Source organism: Drosophila grimshawi, unplaced genomic scaffold, assembly GCF_018153295.1.
Source record: "Drosophila grimshawi isolate 15287-2541.00 unplaced genomic scaffold, ASM1815329v1 contig_311, whole genome shotgun sequence".
Taxonomy (NCBI): domain Eukaryota; kingdom Metazoa; phylum Arthropoda; class Insecta; order Diptera; family Drosophilidae; genus Drosophila; species Drosophila grimshawi.
In genome coordinates this window covers 10164031-10187199 of record NW_025063098.1, presented here as the reverse complement: position 1 = coordinate 10187199, position 23169 = coordinate 10164031, and the positions used below count along the sequence as shown (strand labels likewise).

The 23169-nt window shown below is 34.6% G+C and overlaps 2 protein-coding genes across 6 annotated transcripts in view; one reads left to right on the top strand and one right to left on the bottom strand.

Moving 5' to 3' along the window:
- Positions 1 to 12682, top strand: part of LOC6563237 (AF4/FMR2 family member lilli) — a 103573-nt gene extending 90891 nt beyond the window's left edge. For 2 of the 3 annotated variants that reach the window (XM_043214851.1, XM_032736895.1), the window contains 3 exons: positions 5705 to 6317; positions 11115 to 11821; positions 12052 to 12682. In XM_043214851.1, the coding sequence (XP_043070786.1) occupies positions 5705 to 6317; positions 11115 to 11821; positions 12052 to 12559 (1828 nt within the window). In that variant the 3' untranslated portion in view covers positions 12560 to 12682. Of the gene's footprint in view, positions 1 to 5194; positions 6318 to 11114; positions 11822 to 12051 lie in introns of those variants that run through there. The other variant, XM_032736894.1, reaches the window with a different exon arrangement.
- LOC6563132 lies at positions 3668 to 22654 on the bottom strand. Of its 3 annotated transcripts, none has more exons than XM_032736896.1 (6): positions 22540 to 22654; positions 22429 to 22477; positions 22286 to 22356; positions 4423 to 4581; positions 4266 to 4341; positions 3668 to 3822 (listed from the first exon to the last, which is right to left on the bottom strand). In XM_032736896.1, exons 1-6 carry the CDS (start codon positions 22600 to 22602, stop codon positions 3782 to 3784), a joined length of 459 nt encoding a protein of 152 aa, XP_032592787.1. In that variant the 5' UTR covers positions 22603 to 22654; the 3' UTR covers positions 3668 to 3781. The 3 variants fall into 3 exon arrangements, with proteins under 3 accessions (XP_032592787.1, XP_001989776.2, XP_032592788.1); XM_001989740.3 differs by having other exon boundaries at positions 3801 to 4027; XM_032736897.2 differs by lacking the exon at positions 3668 to 3822 and adding an exon at positions 4107 to 4179.
- Between the last annotated feature and the right edge of the window lie 515 nt (positions 22655 to 23169).

The following is a 23169-nucleotide window of genomic DNA, read 5'->3' as shown; positions in this document are numbered from 1 at the left end:
TGCATGGCATTTTAATTCGATGCTGATTTTTCTTTTCTCTATTTTTATTTTTTTTTTTTCTCTATTTTCTTGTCGTTGGATATCTGGTGGAGAACGGTCCGTCATCGAGCCGGAGAAGAAATTGCACGTACGAAAACCCAAAGTTGACTGAAAGGCAGTAAAGGAAGCGACCGCTTTAGCTGTCGTCACCACGCACCAATTTTTCGAGGGTTGCGCGCGCATTCCAATTGCGAAAAACTCTCCCCCAAATGTTTGCTGTTGTTGTTGATGACGACAGGGGTTGTTGGGTTCTTGGGTTGTTAGCCGGGCTAAGCTTAGCGCTCTCTCTCTTTGCATCTCTCTCTCTCTCTCCCTCGCTCTCTCTCTGTCGGTGATATATATTAATAGTCCCACTTGTGAATTATTCTACATTACATAGTCGATTTTTTCTCGCTGTGTATCGTGTGTGCTCGGCTTTTCGGGGGTGGTTTTCCAGTTTCATAACGTTCGTCATTTCCAGACTCCCTCCGCCTCGCACACACACAGACACAGGCACAGACACATACACAGACACACACACACAAGCAGCCCTTACACACACACACCACCCGCTCTACATGATATATAGACATATTTCCAAGCGACTTTGTCGTTGTCGTCTTTCTTGTTTTTGTTGAATTTATGCGTTGTTGTTCGACGTGCACTTTGCGAGCACTGCAAGTGCTGGCCAGCAGCAACCCCCGCCAACCCGCTCATCAACCCCCATCAGCCCATCTACCACCCCCACACACTTTACACTACACTCTCCCACTGCCTCTGCCTCTGCCTCTGCCTCTTTTCCAGCATGAAAATCAAATGTAAAAACAATAAAGTTGTTCCATATGCTGCTTTTAGGGCAGATAGAGGACGAGAGAGAGTGAGGGAGAGAGAGAGTAGAGTAAGGGTAGCTGCCGCCCCTCTCTGTAAGCGCTCCTCCCTCGCTTGTTTTCCATTTCGTATACATTTTGATGGCGGTTTACTGAATGAAATTGCAGGCCCCTAACTTTTGTATCTACATAACTTTTAGCGCCGCATTTTCGCCTGTCTTAATGCGCATTGTGGCCCAAAGGAGACTGCGATTATGATTGCAATTGAAGGAGTGGCAGGCAGGCGGGGGAGAGGTGGGTACATCAGGTGGAGTGCAGGCAAGTGGGTAGAAATGTTGCAGATTCAAGCAATTTGCTTACAGGCACTTCAAGTATGCAATCGTAGCTGTTGGGCGCCGACTTAGTTGTCATTTAAAATGCAGTTGCAATTTGTCGGTTTTAACTGATTATGCAGCCCCACATATGGGGGGGGGGGGGTGTGGTTGGAGGGAATGTGTAATGTGACGGAGTAATCGCAAATCGGATTGCAACTGTCAGCACAAGAGTAAATGCAGATCAAAGCCTAAGGCTTGTGTAGTGAGTAGTGAGTAATAACCGCGATTAACAACAAGTAGGGAGAAGCCCTATTTATTTATTGTCAACTAAAATCAGTCGACACAAAAAATACAAAGAGTACAACAAATTTAATTCAATTTTAAATAAAATTTAAAATTATATATATTAATATAAAAAAATAAGAAATATTTAAAAAAGATCTCAGAGGGTACATGAATTGGGGAAAACCCAGATAAACCAAAAAAATAATTAGTACAAATTAGAGATTAAACGCTTAGACAGTCCTTCATTTATAAGTTCGATTTTGATTCTTATTTCAATTGATTTTAAACATTTAAAACAAACTGTTTAATTTGCAACGCAATCAGAACTTTATATATAAATTACTGACTACACCTCGAAACGACTGTAAAACTATTCAATCTGTTGGACATTTACTTCCGGTCTTACCTTGCAGCTAGCTCTCTCTCTCTCTCTCTCTCTCTCTCTCTCTCTCTGTGTTCCTCTCTTGCTGTCATTCAGCTCAGGACGAAATAACTTTTGATGAAGCTATCGCATTGTGCGAGTGTGTGTGTGTGTATACTCGTGCGTGCGTGTGTGTGTGTGTTTTGTTTTGGTCTGCGTAGTTTTTGCCCACACATTTTTGTGGCAAAATAAAATATATAAAGAATAACATAGCATAACAAACACATCACAGAACATCGCACATACGCAGCGTGCGCCCGCAGGCAACAGCTTGTCATTTCCATTGCTGTTGCTGCTGCTGCTACTGCTGCTGATGTCGTCCTTTCGTTCTTTTTTCTTCATGTTATTATTCTGGCAATACCTTTTGTGTGTGTGTGTGTGTGTGTTCGCTTGCCGGCAAAAATGGAAATATGTATTTGCCCCTCTTTTCTCTGAGCGGACCTGCCATGCAGTTTTAAACTGCGTAACGTTCTACTTTTTGTTGTTGCTTTTTTTTTTGTGGCCACAATTTTTCATTTGAGCTGGCCAACTGTTTATTTGACGCAATTAGGGGGTTTGTCGAGCGGTGGGTGCTTCTGGTTTGTTGCTGACTGAGAGACTGAGGGACACTTGTAATAAGTGCGCCTAATCGAATTAGAATTTAAGGCGCCGCCGCTGGTTGCTGCTGATGTCATCATCGGCTATTTGTAGAAACATCATATAGGGTCGGTCACCTGATCCATCCGCCTTAGTGCCCTTTGCGCGCGTCACCCTCCCTTTTGCGCCCCCCCTCCCCTCCTCCTGCCCTTGTATTATAACTAACGAACGCGTCCCATAAATATTTTAGTACAAAACACTTTCTGGGTCAGTAGCAGCGGCCATAGAAATGCCTGCCTGCCTGCCCATCCGCAGACACGCCCATTTTGCCAAAAAAAAAAAAAAAAAAAACCTGGGCAAGTTCAATAACCGTCGACTAGAAGACGAGTGAGGGACACACCACTAAAAATTGTATGCAGCTGGTCTGCGCGCGTTGACACTTTATTGAATTATTTCGCAATCAATATTAATAAAACTAATATCCTTTCGGCATTATTTGCTCGCTCCTTCCTTCCTGTCTGCGACGCGCTGTCCTCAAAAATCAATAACGCATTATTTGCTGCGCTGCCAGCTTCGCTGCCTCGATTTGTTTTTGATTAAAACACATACACTCACACAAACACACGCACACACAGCCGTACACGTACACACCCCCACTCAGCAGGAGCAAATCTGTCCAAATTTTGTGACGCCCGCTTAGAGAGCAGGACATTTTAAAATTGCCCGAGCGCCCTTAGATTTTTGTGGGATATTTTTGGTGTTTATTCTTGTTTTGTAATTTATTTCCCCCTCTCGTTTGTGTGCACTGCGCAGCTGCATTGGAAGCAGGTGCCGACAGTTGACAGCAGCAGCAACAGCAGCAGCAAGCATAGAAAGTACAGCCGTTCTCGTAAGTGTATCCTGTCGGCTGTGCGGGTCCCAAAAATTCCCATTTTAAATTTGAATTTTGAAATTAGCACTGCTTACATGTGTACTGCTTGCTTGCTGTGCTGCTGTTTTACAGCTGTTTGTATACACTGCTTGCTTATTGCGTAGCTGTTATTCTCAGTGCTTCTCAAACCTTAATAAATACACACAGTTTGAGCAGCTTGACCGCATTTCCCGAGTTTTGTTTTTTGCTTTTTTTTTTATTTTGCATGTGATTGCTACCTGCAAAAGAGGACATCTCAAATTACAGTTGACACAGTTCACATCCTGTTGCCATTCTCAACGAAGAAAACACTAACTTGCTTTTAAATTTTTGTAATATATTCTCAAATCAAAAAAAAAATAGTTCATTTCCATTATATCGATCATAAGTAATATGGATATATTAATAGCTTTTCTTCAAGCGTACATGACTATTTTTTGTTCTTTTTCTTCTCATCTCCTGCATCGTCAGCTGCAATTAGTGTATCCACAGAAAATAATTTTGATATTCAAAGGTTATATGAATTTTATGCTTCTCTCCCACTGAATGAAATATGGCTAAACTGCAAAAATTAGGCCAAGAAAACCAAGACCCACAAGAGTATGAGCTACGAGTGCCTTTCGGTTCAGTCCAATTTTTTCTTTTTCTTTTTGTTTTTTTATACACATTGTGCCAACTGGAAGCAAATTTCGCATATATATTCAATGAATTTAAATTTCGAATGCGAAATTTTCAACGCCTCCAGATCGAAATAGTGAAAGAGAACTCAGCTGATAGAATAATATATGCATTCAGTTGGTATCAGGTGGCAATATATATTCCTAATTTCTTAGGTATCCCAACAGAGAAGCATTAAATTCTTAGTTAATGGTGGAAGCGCTGAAAATTCGAAACGTCTTCAATTTAATACTTACACGGTCCCTTAACATCTCCCTGAAGTGCGTTCAGTAGCCCCGGTGGATTCTCATATTTTTGATTAATTACCAAGAACTGTAAATAAATATATATTTACTTATTATACATAAGTATCGAATTTGTTATTTTACAGGATCTGCTGCAAGATCTGCTTACCTTGCGTTGTGGCACCTTATATCCTACCCGTGTCTCAACAAAATCACACGCCGCTGAGTTCTTAGTGTAGTAAACATCATCACGAGTCACCGCCAGGCGCATTGTTGCGAGAATTTCTAAGCCCAAGCCTATTGCACAAATAATTATAACTGGCAGAGCCTGAAAAAAGAGAATAACCAGTTAAAAAATAGAATTCATATAACAATACTAAAAAATTAAAATAAAATAGTATAAAATATAATTTGGATTGAACTTAATCAATGCAATGGATATATATTTTAGTTAGTAGTTTATTTAATAGATTCGCAAGTGAAACTGATGGCTCTCCATTCGCACAAGATCATTCCATCAGTGGCAGTTATTTTGAGCAAGTGTTTCGCACTTAAAAATACCACTTGAAACCCTCTTTCAAGTGCTGCCCACTTCAAAAATCTTTATAGCAGTTGATGTAATTAACACATGCGCTTAACAACACTGCCGCATACTTTGCAACACTGCGTAGCTTTTGCAAACGGAATCCTGTCTTACTACCTGACAACCCTCTGTTGTGCCTTGAGCGAAGGGCAACCCCAGGCACATCAATACATATGCATATGTGTGTATGTGTGTGTGTGTTGGCATATGTGACAGCTGTCTTTGCTTAGTCTGCTGCTCCTTCTCTCTCTCCTTCTCTTTTTCTGTGTGTGCCGCTGCGCACGCTCATTCGTTGAAATTTAATTTTTATTTTAGATTTGGTGAGCTCTCTTGCATACATCCTGCAGCAACGCATTCAGAATTCAACAGTCGAGCCGCGCAGAGCAAGAAACAAACTAACGCTTGTCAAATATATTATGTGAATATTATACTAAATTGAGATACTATTTTCGCAGTCATTAAATTGTTTGGGGTATTTCGTGCTGTGCAGACATTTGCATTAATTTATGTGCTTGTTAAATACAAATAATAAAACACAAAAAAAAAAAACAACTAAGCCCTATTGCCATTGGCAACAAAAACAAATCGCGCAACGAGACAAGAAGTTAGAAATACCTAACAACAAAAAAAAACACAAAACGTCAAAACGAGAAGTATCGAATAAAGTAAAATACGAAAACGAAAAAATCACTGAAAATATAATTATAAATAAAAATTCTAACTTAAACACGGCCTTCAAAATTCAGCTAAAACAGGAAATGCACGCGCTTAAGGAGGGCGCCACAATGTTGCAGTCGCAATCGCAGCCGCCGCACGAGGATTTAGTACTAAGCGCCGCTGATAAATATTTCTTTAATGCCCATCACAGCAATCCGATCGATAATGCTGCCGCTGCCGCAGCCGCAGCCGCCGCTGGCCTAATCGATCCGCATCACAATCGTGAGCTGCACAATGCACTCGTCGCCTCCATAGCCAATAGCAATGTGGCTGCCATTAACGGTACATTGACTACAGCGGCGGTGCTAAAAAGTGCCGCAGCTGCTCAGGCACAGGCTCAGGCTCAGGTGCAGCAACAGCAGCAAACACAACAGCAAACTGCTGCCGGACAAACACCTCCAACAGTAGCTGTACAGCAGGATCAAGACCAACAACAGCAGCAGCAGCAACAACAACAACAGCAGCAGCAGCAAGCAGCACAACAACAACAGGCAGCCGCACAGCAGGCTGCTTTGGCGCTGCTCAAGGTGGAGAATGTGAATGCTGTCGCTCAGAATGGCAACGCTGCCAATTTAAGCATTAAGAGCAGCTCGTCGGGTCGCTCGACGCCCAGCAACAGTGGCGGCAGTATGTCAGATCCGGCACCGGGCAAACTTTTTGTTGGCGGCCTCAGCTGGCAGACATCGTCGGACAAGCTTAAGGAATACTTCAATATGTTTGGCACCGTCACCGATGTGCTCATCATGAAGGATCCGGTAACACAGGTAAGTCGAATGTAGTCTAGTCTATGCCTAATATTTTTACCATCTACTACTACTCCTACTTGTGTTATCTCTTTTTGCCATTTCCAATTTCTTCACCTTTCTTTCTCTCTGTTCGTTCGGGGGTCTCACTACTCTTTTCTGTTGTTTGTTTGCGTTTATCTGTTTTCGGTCTTGCAGATTTTAACAGCTACACATGAGCTTCGCTCAGTTTGTCTGTTTGCTCGCTCTCTCCCTCCCTATCTCTGTCTCTCTCTCTCTCATCACTGCTTATCTCATTTTTCTCACCTTTATTATTCGGCGCAGCTGCAGTTGCTTTGCCGAATGCAGCTCCGACAACAACAGCAAAAACAAAAACAACAGCATCAGAATGATAATATGTGATTTACTACTGTTGTTGGCCTTTTTTTGTCTGTCTGTGTCCCCCGTCCGTCGTCCGCCACTTCCTTCATTTTTGCATCTTTCACATTATTTATTGGTTTCTGTCTGGTTTAGAATTACAGTTTTCGCTACGTGCCAAACAAAAGACTTAAAGACGACCACCAGGCAACAATATTAAAATACAAAAAACAGAAGAAGGCGAAGCGAAATCCAGGCAACAGGGCATATTATATTATTGATAAATCAGGTTTCAACTTTCGCATAATTAATATATAATGTCATGAAGCGTACAGGGATGGAAAATGTATATCGAGTGTATTTTTGCATAATCAGCTTTACATATTGTTCATAAAATGATGGAAAAACTGAATAACTTATTTATTTCGGCTTGAGCTAAGCCAAATTTGATTACTATTTGAAATTTTAAATAAAGTGCTCTCACAATTATCGCCCCAGCACTGTTAATTTACAGCTAAAGTCCACTGTGAGCTGAGGACAGCTTTGGGTTTAGCTTAAAGCAGTTTTGACAAATATTTGAGTTTACAGTCGCGTCTCGCTGTATTGGGAAGACATGCACATGCGCAGCGGATGTTGCATTTTAAGCATGCGTATTAAACAATTTGTCCGCTTAATAAACGCACAATCAACCAACTCCAATGCATTCAAACATGTACTACTGTTGTTTCTGTCGGAACAGTTGCAGGGGCAGGCGCTCGTGCTCTGCTCTGTGCTCTGCTCTGCTCTGTTGTTGGGCTTAGGCTATTAAAAATAGCAGCTGCCGTTTACGAGTCCTGTGCGCGCAGCTGTTTGTTGGCTCCCCTCAAATGGTTTTGCCTTTGGCACAGGACAATGGCAACCAACCTGGCCGCGAGTCCATAGGGTAGTTTCTCGCTTTCTGCCTTGCCTACTGCTCTGCGCAATTGCGCAATTACGGGCAAAAACAACTACAGTCGACGAAGGTAGTAAAAGGAATTCGAATGTGAACTGGAAATGAAAATGGAACTGTTTTTATTCGCAAGCAACCGATCCTAACGGGGGTTGTCTCGTTGTCCTTCCACAGATAGCACAGATAGTCAGACAAACGCAAGCAAACATTCTGCCCTTTTATATCAACTCAACTATTTTTTTTACTATACACAAGCCACAAGACCCACACACACACATACACACACACACAATGCTCACCTTTTGTTGTGCTCCAAGAAACAATGAAGCCAACACAAGAAAACAAAAAAAAAGAAGAAGAAAACTGGTTTACCAACTGCTGCGCCACTCGCACACCTCTATGAGGAGTGCGTATGTGTGTGTGTGTGTTGTGTCCTGCTCTATAGGTGAAGAACATCCCAGTACAACTAGTTTTAAGCATAGGATCCACACAGCCTTAGCTAGCTACGTAGTTGAATTACAAACAACAAAAAACAAAAAGGAAAATATATATGTATGCAATACTATAATTCATATCAACAAAAAAAACAAAAACAAATATATATAAATATATATGCATATACTTGAAAAGTGACGAAATGTGGAGAACCAACAACTGGCGCCATAAATTGGAACTGGCAATGGGAACTTGGACGCGTGCGCAGTCCCAGCTGTTGTCGCAGGAGCCAAAGGAATTGAAGATGTTATCTCGTTAACAAAGTCTTAGGTACATGTCAAAAAAATAAAAGAACGCCAAAACAAAAAAACAAAAAAAAAACGTATTTAATTGTATAAAACACGTTTAGCGTAAATATTCAGCTGGCGCATCGTAATCTCTATCTCTCGTAACTCTCGTATAACTCTGAGCAGAACTAAATATTAAAACATAATTATCGTATAATCGTATCCTAATTGAATGTACTCGTACTCGTATTGTGTACTTGATTATCTTAGCGTTTCTTACCCAAACAAAAAAACAAAAACAGCAAACAAATCCTAAACGCATACTTTTAAAGTCTACTACTCACTATATATATATATATATATATATTTTCGATAAGCAAACGAAAAAAAAAGTGTCGCCTTAACACTAAGTACGAGTAACTTTTATATACTACTAGAGCAAATACTTATATAGAACAAAATCTAGAGAAAATCTGTTTTATGAACCCTTAACTTGTGCCAAATGAAATGAGAAACCAAATACGAAAATCCCTCTTAGCAGTAAGCTGTGATACATAACTTGATTTTGTTTTCATATCATATAGGTACTATTTACACACAAAACAAATAATAAATAAATATAATAAATATAAATATAGCCTTAGCATAGATTTATACCACGTATTCTGTACTATCCTTAAGTTCCTTCTTTTGTTTTTTTTGTATGTGTTTAGTTATTGCTTTATTATTTTCTTGGCATATACCTGTTTAACAACATATTTGCATATTTTATTTCCCGGCGTTAGTTCTGTAGTTAATTGAAAACCTACTATCCACGTACTATTCAAATATGTACCGAGTATATCTATAATTTAGTCTTTTTTTTTTAGTTAGTTAGTTTTTGTTGTACGATTGTTTTGAAGTGCAGCTACAAGAAATGGAAAATTACTTAAATCAATTGAAATAAATTCGGTTAGTCAAATTGTAAAGATAGTGGGACCATTAATTTTAATCATAGAAATATTATTGTTTATCATTCAAAGTTTTTTCAACCCCTAGGTCTTTTTCTGGTATACCTGCATAGATAAATGTTTTCCCGAAATCCCCTAAAGATCGATCTAGTCAGTTATTAAGTGGTACAAAAACTATTATAAATATGCCAAAATAGAGCATTCCATTTTCGATTCAATTACTTGAGCTACATCAATAATTTTATCATCTCTGAAATGTTGTATAACACCAATCATTCTCGGCAAGTCGAGGCGAATATATCCTTGCAGATGAAATAGTTACTGAACGTATCAAATATACATATTTATATTAGTGTCAGGTTTTTGTCGTTACAAAAAAAAAAAAAAGAGTAGATCGATAATATTAGATGAAGAACTATAATATTTCATCATAGACTATAGTCTTCAGATGATCCGTAAGCTAACCGCCTCTGCCACATATATGTGGACTTGTCTGTAGATAATCCTCTGCAAGCATATAAAATCAACGCCATAGGCTTAAGTGAAATGTATTCCAAATTGTATAAAAAACTGTATATGTAAATCGTACCAGAATGTAAAGAAACCAAAACCTACTTTTAAGCAACTTTTGACACACATCCAACCAACTCTCATGTTTTGTAAAGAAAATATTGTAAAGTAATGATAATAATATTAAGTAAATATGTTTGTTTATAAACTAACTAACCAGCAATTGTATGGGATGAGCCCAAATGCTATTCGTTAATATCCGTACTTAGGAGTATTATAATGATTCATCACACACATATATATGTATATGTATTTGTACTGGCATAGTAACTGCGTTTGCTCCGTTCTTACACACTCTGTCGCTCTCTCTCTCTCTCTCTCTTTTTCTCTCTTTCTCTATATATATATATATATCTAACTGAATATTTATATAAGCTGCATATATATATAGGAATTTACTATCGCATACTATATATACATAATAAGCCTCATAAGTATCTTTGTGTTATTCGTTAAATATTATTTGAAAGAGGTGCCAAAGCTGATGTTGATATTCAAAATATTTGTGTATATACTTAGATCGGGATTATCTCATTGATGGACAATATAAAATATTTGAATAATTCTATTGATCGATCGCAAAAAGTATTTAGTTACAAGTTTTAGTTACTAGCTGAGCATATTTTTACCTCTTTATATATATATATATATATATATATATACGTACATGTATATGATGTGTATTTACTTCGTCAACATATATATAAATATTTTTTGTTACTTTCTTGTCGTTATTCACCTGAAGATACATCAAATGCGTTGCGTAACAAGTGGCCATATTTACATAGGTATTACATGTTAGATGATAACTGCAATGGGTATTTGTGATTATAAATAGTACTCGAAAAGTATTCATTGCATATCTCTGATAAACACACAACTTTAAATCGGACAATTAATATATTTAAAAAATTCTTTTGATTTTGTTAAATAATAATATATTTAATACATTTGGTGACATCAATTTTTTGAGCTGTTGATGGATTATTGATTCTTACTTTGTTGAACTTTTGCTAACCGTTTCGTAGGAACATTTACATTTACAAATTATATTAACTTGCAATTAGCTGATCACTTTGCAAACTTAGATCTAAATATACCATATATATCTATATATATATACAATATACGTATTTGTAAACGATGCCTCTAACCTTTATTTTGTGCGCTCAACCTACTAACTTAACTAAACTCTGTCTCTGTTTTTTGTCTTTCCGTCTCTCTCTCTCGCGCTCGCTCTCGCTCTCCCTCTCTCTCTCTCTCGCCCACACTCTGATGTCACAACTTGCAGCGCAGTCGCGGCTTTGGCTTCATCACATTCCAAGAACCCTGCACCGTGGACAAGGTGCTCAAAGTGCCCATTCACACGCTCGATGGCAAGAAGATCGATCCGAAGCATGCCACGCCCAAGAATCGACCGCGTCAGGCCAATAAGACCAAAAAGATATTTGTTGGCGGCGTCTCGCAGGACACCTCCGCCGAGGAGGTGAAAGCCTATTTCAGTCAATTTGGCGCCGTCGAGGAGACCGTAATGCTGATGGATCAGCAGACGAAACGCCATCGCGGCTTTGGTTTCGTCACCTTCGAGAACGAGGATGTTGTGGATCGCGTCTGCGAGATCCACTTTCACACCATCAAGAACAAGAAGGTCGAGTGCAAGAAGGCACAACCCAAAGAGGCCGTCACACCCGCTGCCCAGCTCCTCCAGAAGCGCATCATGCTGGGCACCCTCGGCGTTCAGCTGCCCACGGCACCGGGCCAATTGATTGGTGCACGCGGTGGCGGAGTCACTGCCATGAATCCATTGGCCATGCTGCAGACACCCACACAGCTGCTGCAGTCGCCAGCGGCCGCAGCTGCCGCACAGCAGGCGGCACTCATATCACAGAATCCATTTCAAGTACAAAACGCTGCCGCCGCTGCCACAATGGCCGCCAACCAGAGCAACTTTAGCAAGCTGCTTGCCTCATATCCGCAGACAGCGCTGCACAGCGTCAGGTGAGCCAACCAACTAAATTACATTCAACATTTTCACTTTATTTCCCGATGGGAAATACAAAATCGTTTGACCTTAAAGGACAACAGGATATCAAAGAGATAATAAAAGTTTTGTGAAACAACTTCGACATGTGCGGGCAATTTTAATTGCAATTTTAATAGAAATCTAAAAATATGTATATATTTTAGAGTTGTGATTTATATTAAGCTGTTGAATCCTCTATTTTTAGATATGCCCCGTATACTATACCCGCCAGCGCTGCCACTGCCAATGCCGCATTGATGCAGGCGCATCAGACGGCACAGAATGCGGCCGCTGTGGCCGCCCATCAGCAGCAGCAGTCGCATAATGCGGCACACGCACACGTTGCTGCCGCCGCCGGACTGCAGCATTCACATCATCAGCAGCAGCATCAACAGCATCACAATGCCGCCGCCGCTGTGGCAGCGGCTGCCTCCAATTCCGCTGCTGCCTCCCAGGCGCATTCAGCAGCAGCCGCTGCTGCGCTGGCTGCCAATGCGGCTAACGGTGCGGGCGCCAATCCACATTCCCTAGCGGCCGCCCAACAAGCAGCCCTTGTTGCTGGCAATCCATTGAATGCGGCCGCTGCGGCTGCAGCAGCTGCTGGCAATCCGGCTGCTGCTGCATACCAAAACTATGCGCTGGCCAATGTGGATATGTCCAGTTTCCAGGGTGTCGACTGGAGCAGCATGTATGGCATGGGCATGTATGTCTAAGCAGTGCCCATCCACCCCCATCCCCCCGCTCCCCCATCTCTATATCTACATCTTCTCTCTAACCAACTTTATCTTTGTAATTTGCATCCATACTCATCACACTTACAAACAAACAAACAAACACACACAAATCTCATGACTCAACGAAATTTGTTTTACCTTTATGGGTTAACTTAGTTCTTAGTGCCACCTGAAAAAAAAAACAAAAACAAAAAAGGAACACACACACACATACTCATAAACACACACATATACAACACACATACACACACACATGATATGAGTGCATATTAAGTATTATATTTAAGGCTCTCCCCACCACCCGCTAGAACCACACCCGTTAAATAATAATACCAACAACAAAATGATAAGCAATATAAGAAACAACAACAACAACAACAACAAAAAGAGCAGCCGGCGAGGCAACGCATGCAAAAAAAAAAAAAACAAAACAAAAATCTTATAAATTTACTGAACAAAAAAAAAATTAAACCAAAAAACAAAAATTAATGAAAAAAACTAAAAAGAGAAACGAAAAAAAAAAACAATTTAAAAAACCACCGATTGTGATTGCGTTTAATTGTAGCAGTTTATATAATTTTTAGTGCATAATAATAAAAATATACCTAAAGCATAAAATACCTATTATATAACATTAAAAACATATTTATAAAAAGCATAACAGAATTAAAAGCTCATTGAACAAAGAAAAACAAAAAAAAATAAATCACGGCAAAAGCGAGAAAGGGAAAAGAACTCAAAACCATTTTGCTCAAGCCTCTCGTATTATAAAAATAAAAATAATATATAAATATGTATAATAATCATTTAAAAGCACCCCAACCTCCCCCCCCCCGCTCCCAAAAAAGCAACAAAAAAATGAACTATAAACATAATGAATATAAAAGCAGAGAAAAGAAGAAGAAAGAGAAAAAATCTTAAAAACAAAACAAACAAATCATTTAGTTATTTAATTTTTGAGCTCGAATTTAATTCACCCAGCATAGCAGTTAAACAGAGACACGGAGACAACAGACCCAAAACCAACACACATTACACATACTATCACACACACTCTCTCTCTACACACACACACACACACACACACACACACACACACACACACACACACACACACACACACACACACAGTTGTGCTAACTAAGCTCTCTTCTTTGTGCTTTATAATAAAACTGGCAAATGATAATTGAGCTGCGATATTTTTCCTTAATTTTGTTGTACTTTTGTGAACTTAACAGAAACTCTCCACATGAGTACTTCCCCCTCCTCCTCCCCCCATCATGTATTTTATTATTCATTGCGATCCACACATAATATTATATATATATTAAGCCCTGAAATTAACTTAGTCGCTTCCTTATCTTCTATCATACATATGTGTTTAAGGCCCAAGCAGCGTTCGAAGCCTGAAGTGAAGATTCAAAAAAATAATTTACACTTTTTGTTTTTAAAATCAAACCTCTCTCAACATATATCTCTACACTCTTTATTCAAAAGTTACTCATTTTTTTGTGACTTGCTTAAACTTAATATATTTTATTTTTTTTTAGGTATTTGTTCTACTCATGCGTATAGCTTAACACTCAGTTAAAACTTTAACTTGTAGTTATGGCACACACACACACACATAAACACAAACACAATTCCTCCTCTACCCCTCTCTTAGTTTTAGTTATAATTTGTAATTGTTTAGCTGTAGCATTTGCATTTGAATTATACACATAACAAGACAACAAAATACATACACTACACAACATAATACATAATACATAATGCATACTACATACACTACACTACATACACTTCATTATATAATGATAGAAAAATAATACAAAAAGAAACAAACAAAAGAAGCAGAAGCAGCCAGAGCGCCGTTGTATACTCTATAAACATTTGAATCGCTTGCATGTTTAAACTTTAATTTAATTAATTAATTTACTTAGTTATCATTTGAAAGTAATCATTTGCGTATGTATATATATAGATAATATGTATGTGTACACAACACACAACAATTATAAAACAAAACAAAAACAATTTGAAGTAATTTTTGTGTTTAATAAAACTGGTTTACAAAAAACAAAAACAAAAACAAAAAATGTTGCTAATGAATCGAGCAAAACAAAAAAAAATAAAAACAATTTATAATTTGTGTTTTTTTATTATCATTTACTAGACCCGTATTATAGTTTATTCATTTATATATATATATCTAATTATATATATATATATTATTTATAAATATAATTTTGACATATTATTATTATTTATTTTGTTGTACTTTCGTAAACGTTGTGCTCTTCTCCTCCACCTCTACTTATCATCAACAATGTGTAGCTGTTGTTTGTCGCATTTGCCACCAGGTGAAGATTGTTTTGTGTTCTTGTTTCTTAGTACTTATGTATTTGTTTGTGTCTGGTTGCATTTTGGAGGTGAGTATGTATGTTCAATGTATACCTGGGTATAACTAGTTCTGTTCAAGATGTTTGTACAGCAAACTGCATACCAATAACTCTATTCCCTTCCCCACACAAAAAACAAAACAAAAAATAATACAAATTGATTTCGTCTCATGTTTCGCATACCAAAGATATTTATATACATCATGCAAATCTATAACACATATTGCTGGGCTGAACTTTAGATGCGTAATGTTCAATAATTCTATTTAGCAAACACACATACAAATATACAAAACTAATTTAGTAATTTATTCCCTTTATTTATTTATTTGTTACTTATGCTTAAGAACTTTAACACACATTCCACAAAGTTATTCGGTGCCATTCAAAACAAGTACTTATAAATATTATTTCACAACTCCTCCTCCCCATACAAACATACAAACAGAAAAACAGAAAAACACACAATAATAATATATTGCTTCGATCTCAGCATTTTATATATATAATATACAGAGCATAAGTTTGAATTTAGTCCCGATAATTTGTATGCTTTTTCATGGCCTACACTTTGTTAATTTACCAGCATCTTATTTTACACAAAAGTCATTGTTATATATATTATATTCATTTATCTAAATATACGTAATATACAATTTATTTTTTTTTTTATATATAATTTGAATAAATATTTGATATTTTTATGATTGCATATTATTCCATTTCTCAACGCAAGAAGTCAATAAATGCTTTAGTATTTTAGCACTCCACTCGTACTCGTAGTCAAAAAAAAATGTTTGGAAACGTTTTCAACTGTTGATTTGTTTTCTAGTTTTTTTCATACATTTATCGAATTGGAATTGCTTCCAACATATTTTCAATGTTCTACTTTGTACATTCATTTTGGTTTTTAAACTTCATTTTCAAAGTGATAAAAGTCGCCAAAAAAAAAATTAGTTTTGTACTTGGTAAACCGTTGCAACAGTCTGAAAACTCAATTTGAACAAATTAAAAAACATAAAAAAAATTCAAATTTGTCTAATGAAATGTTTTGATACCCTTTAAAAATGAATACTATGTAATCCCAAGTAGTAGCTTGCGAATTTTGATATATATACTTAGTAACAGAACATATATAGCGCTCTTTATATATATCGGTAAATATATACATATAATTTTTGATAAGAACCAAAAAAACAAAAAAAAACAACTATAGATATCCAATTGAATTGTTCAGTTTTTCGATTATATATTCTTATCTCTTATTAATTTTGTGGTAGCGACATTTTTAAATAACTCATTACCAATACGACAAACAAACCAAAAAATATATCGTCGGTTATACGACCAAATTTGCTGTAATATATAAAACCATTTATAACCAACCAACCAACCACACACACTCACACACACACACATACACTATAAATTAGTTGTGTTCTTTTCGTACTTGTAGGTTAAACTTATATAGTACTCCATACATATTTAAAAAGCATGATGGAACATGTTCAAGTAGTCAATTGCGTAAAATTCTATATACATACAAACTACTATACTCTATATACAACAACCTTTAAGAGAATGCAATAATCTCGAATTGCAATCCATATCATCTTCTCACAGTATACTACGTAAAACTAAACAAATTCCCCCATTTATATAGCATTATATATACATACATGCATACATCATATGACAATAAGATCAACTGTGTTTCAGCATTCAAGTGTCAGTATTCGTAAACCAAATTACCTAAAAGAAAAAAAAAAAAAAAAACAACAAAAAACAAACTGAGAAAATTATAATCAGAACTCTTAAGGATAGTCAATGTCAGAGTTGGCAAGCGATAGCTATTGTAATCTATATATATACTATATAGGTATATTGTCTAGTTGATGTTCTTTCATTTACTCGGTATACAACAAAATGATGAAGCAAATATACATAACATATATAGAACTAAAGTCAAGTGACAACTTTATAGATATTTACATGCATACAGCGATATTTAGCAAGACCGTGATATATTCAATTAGAGAAACAAAAACAAAAAAACGAAAAGAGAAAAAAACCAAAAACACATACCTTTAAATATATTATATGTATATATCTATCTATTATATATATAAGACAGCGTCTCAAAATGTGGCAAAATACTTACTAAGAGTATGTAGAAGTTTAAAAAAAATAAATAAAAGAAAACATTTCATAACCCTAGGGTGCATCATGAACTGTTGTTGTGAAGCTACAAAACGCATATCACTTTGAAAGATTGACGACACACCAGTAAATTTTTGACGAAAAATCATTCGTATTGAAAAAAAATTGAAAAGTGTCTTGTTCTTTGAGCAAAAATTTCTCTCGATCGATTCACAAAATACATACCCAAAGTCGAACGATTTTTGATATGAAAAAAAAAAAACAAAAAAACAAACGTAGTTGATTTGAGTGACTAATGAGGACCAACAGATTTTAGCCAAATTTGATCAGAAATCCGGTGATTTACATTTTATAAATACCCAAATTGAAACATTTAATTATGGACTCTCTTAACTCTAGATTTTAGTTAACAATTTGTTTGTTTTTTATTTATTAATGCTTCTTGCGTATTATTTTTGGCCTTTTGATTATGTTTATGAATATTATACACACACACACACACACACATGCAGACATACACAAAAATACTCTTAACAAGCTAGTCAATTTATGTGCATAGTCACAAATCAATACTCTATCTACTCAAGCAACCATAAGTATAAACGAAAAAAAAAAAACAAAAAAACAAAAACTAAACAAAGCTCTTAAACCAAAATTTACCAAACTTAAAGAAAAAACAACGTAAACAATAAAGAATAAAAGCAATTATTTTCTTCGGAAAATATAAAAACTATAATTAAACAATTATTAAATATACAACTTATATAAAAACCTTCAAAATGCTACAACAACATAAAATTTAATTTATGATAATGCAAAAATGGTATAAGGAAAAAATGTAGGTTTAAGGTTAAAATTTAAGTGAAATCAAAAACGTGTTGGATAATTTAAAAGCAATGCAGATGAGTACATAATTTCTTATATACAGTTTACAAGCATATATGTATGTACAACAAATGATATTTATTTATTAATTGCTAAATATTAAAATTATATATTATATTTATAGCTCGAAATAAAACGCTTCTTATGCTTATTTCACAAAGTAACACGAAATCAAAGACAAAAGCAAATAAATAATAATTTATATAATATAAAAAAACGTAAATTAAAACTATTTTAAGTGTTAAGCAAAATCAATATACCTTAAAAAAAAAAAACAGAAGCAAATTAATTATATAAACAAAATGTATATTTAAAAACGAAGAGAAAATAACATTTTCTTATATAACAACAAGGAACATAATTTTTAACAGCTCGTCACATATCAATTATAATGAGCTATATTTTGGCATGTATAAGAACATACATAAAGGTACATAACTTATATATTATATATGAAACGTAACGAACGAATTCAACACCAAGTTCAATTTTATGATGAATTTTACTAAAAAAAATAAACAGCAGAGGATTTCTTTTTACATGGAAGCTGCTTAGCCAGTATGCCTAAAAACTATTAAAGAGGTGAGTAAAGCCATACAAATTCTTTTTAGCTTGGTTTGAAAAAAACCATATTGAAAAACTTAACTTAGACTCGTCTTCCAGCAACTAATTGACATGACAAAAACAAAAAACAAGAACTTAAAAGCGCAAAAAAAATATAGTTCATTAAACCTTTGATTAACAAAACAAACTTCAGTTGTGGAACCATCAGTTTTTCACTACCTATATACATATATAGTTTATATGTTATATATATATATATACAAAAATATATATATGAAAATGTATATTTCGTAACTATTTTGGCTTTACTTGTAACGCTCTGAATCTATATATTGATGAAAAGTAAAGTATGTGAGCTCATAGAGCAAAGTACAGCTGATGGTAGATATTTATTAATTTGGAAAACTTGTTAGACGTAATGATCAGTACAACTTTTGCAACGAGGAATTTTAAATGAACTAAAACTAAAAAGAAAAATTAAAGCGTGTTGGATTAAGATTTGTTAACTAAATCACGATTTGAACCCATTACAAACATCCTTTGAACCCATAGTTTTCCCATAGTTTATATACAATACTATTTATTTTTGGTATGTAATTAGTTTTGCGACCTCTGATTAATGCAATGCAATGCAAAAGAAGCAGAAAAGGATCTTCTAACTGTTGTAAATTTGTTTCTCACGAAGAAGAACTTAACACTAATAAACGATAAGCAAGTGCATTATATTGAAAGAAGAAAGAATTAAAAAGTAAAAAACAAATGATGATAACTATAAAAGTGGTAAAGAATTAAAGTTCTAGTGCTAAGTTGTCACGTATATCTAATAGGCCATAAGCAAAAACCCAATATAAAACCAGTTGAATTGAATTAGTTTGTACCAAGGCATAGACGTATATGGTATATGCTCTTATATATATATATATATATATATATATATATATATATATATATATATTGGAAACACGTACATATGAATACGTACATATGTATTTGATGTAACAATTTGCAGCCAACCTATATTAAATTTGGTAATGTTTAAACAATTTTGATTATTATTATTACTTTTATTATTTATTTAGTATATATAGCGTGCAACAGGATATAAATGATCGATTTATATACAACAATGAAAAATCCTGTCGCTTTGTATCTCGCTCTATACTTGTAGCGAATGATTAGACAACCCAAATATATAACTCTTTCTATATATACAAAATGAAATGTAAACTCTGTATTTACTCTTAGCTACAACAACAAAAACGAAAAACCCCTCAAAATGCTGAACAACAAATTTCTCAACATTTAAAAAGCGAAATAAATGAAAATGTGAAAGCAAAAAACTGAAATTTCAAAATCAACAAAATTTGCATTTGATTTAAACAAAAAAAAAAAAAAAACCAAACAAAACCAGAAAATTAAAAATAATTAAAGTAATGTAATTTGTCGTAATTATTTTGCACGCATTTTTTGCTGTACAATGCACACAATTAATTAATGTATCTACATATTACATAAATATAATCTATATAAAACCAACTCAAGAAGTGTGTAGTATGTAAGCTTAGTTATAACTGCATATAATATATAATAATAATATAATAGTTACTCAATTAGTTGATAGTTGAATTAGAAACCACCGTCATATTAGACTTTGTATAATACAGTGTACTATCCGTATAATGTACGCTCGTTTCTCGTCATGTATTGTACTTCAAATGATTGCCACATCCAATTTCAACAAACATCTAATAACTTCTATTCTTTTTTTTGTTTGTAGCACACCATGTATCTTGCTAATATTTTGTTTAGTTTTCCTCTCTTTCGGCTCTGCGATTAACATTTCTACTCTTAACACGCTGTAAAGTATTTTTTTCTTTACTTCTTTACTTCGTAAAAATTCGTTATTTTTGTTAAGATTTATTTTGATTTGTATATAAAACACTTAGCGCTATTAACACTGTTTACATTATCACAGCAAAGTGCATGTCGCCAGCGCAAAATGGTTCAAGAATATTTGAAAATTAATTTAAATTTGGAGTATTTTGAAAGATATCTAAAAGAAACGCGAAGCAATCTATTCTATTTGAAACAAATATGAAAGCAACTATTTATGTGGACAATACACGTTTTGGAGTGCATATGCTCTAGATGAAAGTTAAGTACATCTCAAAACAAAATATTTAAAAATAATAGAACAACACAAATAAGACGTGTAAGCAATATACATGCTTACAAACATAGTAGTATATAACTTTGATACTGAGAAACACTTTAAAAAATGATATGCGACATACGCACAATACATACATACATATACCCATATACACACATATATATATATATATATATATTTCAAAAGTCGAGATGTATGCATGAATTTTCAGATAAATTCGTGGAGCATATAAAAGAAATCCCCAAACTGATGCTAACACTAGTTCTTAAGTGCAGTGTTGGATAATGAACCAATTTAATGCTAAAGTGCGTACATGATAAAAATAATACTGGTATATATACATACACATATACATTATATACATATATATATATATATATATATATATATATATATATATATATATATATAATATGTATATAGCATATGGCATATAACTTTGTGTGTGTGTGTAGTTAATTTTGAAAAATTACAAACAAAAACAAAAATGCGTAGAATTTGTGTTGCAAGTTGTACTTACAAAAATACAATTAATATTTATATTCTATGTATATTGTGCAGTAAAAAAGAAATAGAGACAACTGTTATATAATAATTACTGAATATTAAGTACAGAAGTTCTTTAAATGCTGTTTCTAAAGTTGGTTAACTTTTAGCTTCTTATGCAATAAACATACATACATGCATATATTAAATTATTATCAAATATATATATATAACTTATATACTTAGCTATAGTGTTGATTAGCGCCTAAATAGTATACACACACACACACACACACACACACACACAAACACATCAAACACACATAAGTTGGTATTTAGTTTAGTTGCGAACAAGAAACACAATAACCCAAATACTCATCTAATTGTCGCTGCGTAACAGTTAATACATAAATAAATAATATTCTGTATATATATATATATATATACACATGCATATATATATATACATATACATATACATACATATATATATAACTCAATAAATGTTTCACATAAAATATACCTATATATATACATATATTATTGTAGTCTTATCGAAGTATTTTCTTACATGCATTTGCTCCAATACACAATTACGTAACACTTAGTACATTTTTATAATTTTCTATCAAATATCGTACTCGTACTTGTAAATTGCGCATAAATAGTTTTGTATAGAGAAACAGTAATACGTATATGATTTCATTTCTTAGTAAACAAAACAATAAACACATTAGCAATACCTTTTTTTCTAGCACACATAATCCTTTTTAATAATACTCGTATCTAAATGTGTAAATTGTATGTTTGTTTCTTAGAAAAGTGCTTTGAACTGTCACTAAGAACGCGGTTTATAGGCGTAGATATCGTCAGGCGTAGATATGCCACACATATTTCCATAATATGTAAATGGCACATCACTAATCTTAACTTTTACCCATTTAAAGACAAATTTTGAATAAGTGTGGTAAAATTTCTTGGGCTACTAATAGATGTACAATCAGCAATCAACACAAATAATTGGTCAGAACTTACCCCCCAGTGACGTTTAAGAGCACTGCTTGAGAACACAATACTTGGTTTCTCCAACCATGGTACCGAAGGTTCTATAAATAGTCCATTAGTAAAACGAATTCCATAATAATTCCAATACATTATGCAATTATGGCAGAACTTACCGACAAATACACTGCTACGCCGCACCGTTCCCGTTTTATCGAAATTTGGCTATAATTTAAAATCGTTTATTAAAAAATATCAATCATATTTCTTCGAAATAAATATTTCACCTTTCGATTTAATTTGAAAAGTCCTCGCAATCGGGAACCTGCAGGCATTAAGCGATGCGCCATTCTTCTCTCACTCTCACTCCAATAATTAAATTGTTTAACTGCAAATTACTTTTAATTTGTATATAACCAAAACGTCTGACTTCTAAATAAAAACTAATGTTAAAATATACTTGAACAGTTTTGGATCCTAAAGTCTTATGCCCAGGTTGCTATGTATAATCAAAACTTTTGAAGACTGAAAAAATTAGAAAATTCAATTATTCGATATTAGTCCTTTAGTGAAGTTTACAGAAAGAATACAATAACTAATGTCACAAGTGAAGCGAATTCCTTAGTAATAATATTTATAAACATACTCATCCATATTTATTGATTTACACACTATATTTTAATATTCAACGTTAATCTGTTAACTTAATTTTTTTTAAATATTATTTTATTTGAAAAAATTTTGAAGCTATCACCTTAAATTAGGTATAATCCGCAAGTATGGTTACATGGCTGATGAAAAGAAATTAAAGAGAAGAATACAGAAGGTCTTGGACGATATGTGGCTCATTACTGAAGATCAATCTGCTCAGATCAGATAAACGTTCCTGAGCTTTAGCGTTCCACAACACTGTATAT

Coding starts and splice junctions, on each gene's coding strand:
- LOC6563132 (XM_001989740.3), bottom strand. CDS start 22,602: ATGGCGCATCGCTTAATGCCTGCAGGTTCCCGATTGCGAGGACTTTTC. Junction 22,357..22,428: donor GCGTAGCAGTGTATTTGTCG/GTAAGTTCTGCC, acceptor GACTATTTATAG/AACCTTCGGTACCATGGTTG. Junction 4,028..4,265: donor GGGAGATGTTAAGGGACCGT/GTAAGTATTAAA, acceptor ATTTGCTTCCAG/TTGGCACAATGTGTATAAAA.